At 49.3% G+C, this 2,500-nt stretch overlaps 1 protein-coding gene across 1 annotated transcript in view; it reads right to left on the reverse strand.

The window, feature by feature from the left end:
* The window catches only part of LOC113811359 (E3 ubiquitin-protein ligase MARCHF11), a 117,888-nt gene that overhangs the window by 2,521 nt on the left and 112,867 nt on the right, over positions 1 to 2,500 (reverse strand). The window contains exons 4-5 of the mRNA XM_027363086.2: positions 369 to 511; positions 91 to 174 (exon numbers count right to left, since the gene is read on the reverse strand). Coding sequence (XP_027218887.1) covers positions 91 to 174; positions 369 to 511 — 227 coding nt within the window. The remainder of the gene's footprint in view (positions 1 to 90; positions 175 to 368; positions 512 to 2,500) is intronic.

Below are 2,500 nucleotides of genomic sequence, written 5' to 3' on the forward strand. Positions count from 1 at the left end.
TCTCAAAATACTGGACTGGTTCTCCCAAAGGAACATCCGAAAACCTTTCTGCGACCACACCAATGACAGCAACCAGACTTAAAAACTTACTCGAAATTTTTTGTGTCGGTGAAACTGATAATTGCACAATTCACAAGCTGGAGCTTTTTTGGATCGTTTCACTTCTAACCATTTCTGAAAAAATATAAGTCAAGCATAATTAGAAATACTTTCTACATAACTACAGTATTATAATGCACCACTTTAATCATCACTGAGGCAAATATTTTCTTCTGTTAATGTGATGACCTTGGACTTTGTTAGCTCCGCGTCGTCTGTCTGCTTGAAACTATATCAAATGCTCTTGAAAAAAATATAGATCAACTTACATTAAGGCAGCCTTGGTGGATGAACTGCATGGTTCCTGCACATCTACATGGAGAAATGAGCAAATCTAAGCCTTCTCCTTGTGGGTGATGGCAGATGCGGCACATTGGCATGGACGCTGTTGATGATGATGCTGATAACACTCCTGAAGGAAAAAAAGTTTATCTTTAAGGAAGCACTCACATACACAAAGGGTTTGTGGAGGTGGAAGCAGAGGGACGAGGCGAGAGGAAGAGGGAGTGGTGTGGAGTGAGGCTGCAATGCGGGGGGGGGGGGGGGGGGGGGGGGGGGGATGATGAGTAGTGATAAAGGAGGGGGAAGAAAATGAAGAATAGAAGGTGGACGAAGAGATGTTGGAAGGGAGGAAGGATGTGTTCTGAAGGTTGAGTCATGCTTTGGGTGGATAATTTGGAATGGATCAAGCTGACAGCAGGCACCGAGGAGGGGGCAGTTGAAGCAGGGGTCGGCGCCATGGTCAGAGGAGAGGCAGGGGTCGGAGCCATGGTCAGAGGAGAGGCAGATGTCGGAGCCATGGTCAGAGGAGAGGCAGGGCTCGGAGCCATGGTCAGAGGAGAGGCAGAGGTCGGAGCCATGGTCAGAGGAGAGGCAGAGGTCGGAGCCATGGTCAGAGGAGAGGCAGGGGTCGGAGCCATGGTCAGAGGAGAGGCAGGGGTCGGAGCCATGGTCAGAGGAGAGGCAGGGGTCGGAGCCATGGTCAGAGGAGAGGCAGGGGTCGGAGCCATGGTCAGAGGAGAGGCAGGGGTCGGAGCCATGGTCAGAGGAGAGGCAGGGTGCGGAGCCATGGTCAGAGGAGAGGCAGGGGTCGGAGCCATGGTCAGAGGAGAGGCAGGGGTCGGAGCCATGGTCAGAGGAGAGGCAGGGCTCGGAGCCATGGTCAGAGGAGAGGCAGGGGTCGGAGCCATGGTCAGAGGAGAGGCAGAGGTCGGAGCCATGGTCAGAGGATAGGCAGGGGTCGGAGCCATGGTCAGAGGAGAGGCAGGGGTCGGAGCCATGGTCAGAGGAGAGGCAGGGGTCGGAGCCATGGTCAGAGGAGAGGCAGAGGTCGGAGCCATGGTCAGAGGAGAGGCAGGGGTCGGAGCCATGGTCAGAGGAGAGGCAGAGGTCTGAGCCATGGTCAGAGGAGAGGCAGGGGTCGGAGCCATGGTCAGAGGAGAGGCAGGGCTCGGAGCCATGGTCAGAGGAAACCACGAGTTCATTTCAGATAGGGTAGTTCATGAAGGGCAAACCTCAATGCCCCAGTTAGGGAACAAAATGTTCATTATTGGCCATGGTGAGCCTGAAATACATGAGGAAGAGAAACGGTCTCCGCAGCGTCCCCAAGAAGGACAATCATTGACTGCTTCTTTGAAATGATCTGCCGCGCCAACAGCGAAGGCCATCAGCGGTGAATACCTTGTGGGATTAAAATGTAAAAAACATTTAAAACATTTACAAACCTTTTACAAAGTTTCTTATGAGTAAAAATAAAGAAAATAAAAATTACATGAAAAGCAAAGTATAAATATTATGCTTTAAAAGTATATTAATGCATGCATATTATGCACAAATAAATTCAGTTTAAAATATTTGTCTCCCTTAGGAAACTAACAAGACCTGTTACAATCCTCCCCAATACATTTTTCAATGTATATGGGGGACACAAATCCATGTCTTTGGTTTGAGAATGATGCACATCTTTCCACTAAATGTGCGACCCTTAATGGCTCCACCCTTCACAACACAACTTTGACTTATCTGTTGGGAAGCGCTGGTCACCCAACTGCCAAGGCCTCTCCAATCTCTCGCAGCTTGTTTCTAGAGGCTTGCCTCCATTGCCCCCTCCATTTTTACTAAGATAACTTCTGATGCTGGGTTTCAAGTCAGTGCATGAGAAAGGAAAATGAGCATGACAGAGCTGAGTGGCAGTTGCTTTGGCCCTCCCACCGATACAAACATGCGCTGGCACCCAACACCGTATCTTCTTACATGCTGACATCAGTGTAAACCGATCTTAAACCTCCCTTACCACTGGATGTGATGAGTTTAAGCTCTTGATTGCTTGAAAAGCACTACATGAGTCGCAATATATTACAACAGAATGGTTTCCAAGATCTCTAGTCATTTTGACTGCTAT

This window comes from Penaeus vannamei, chromosome 34 (genome assembly GCF_042767895.1).
Source record: "Penaeus vannamei isolate JL-2024 chromosome 34, ASM4276789v1, whole genome shotgun sequence".
NCBI classification, from domain to species: domain Eukaryota; kingdom Metazoa; phylum Arthropoda; class Malacostraca; order Decapoda; family Penaeidae; genus Penaeus; species Penaeus vannamei.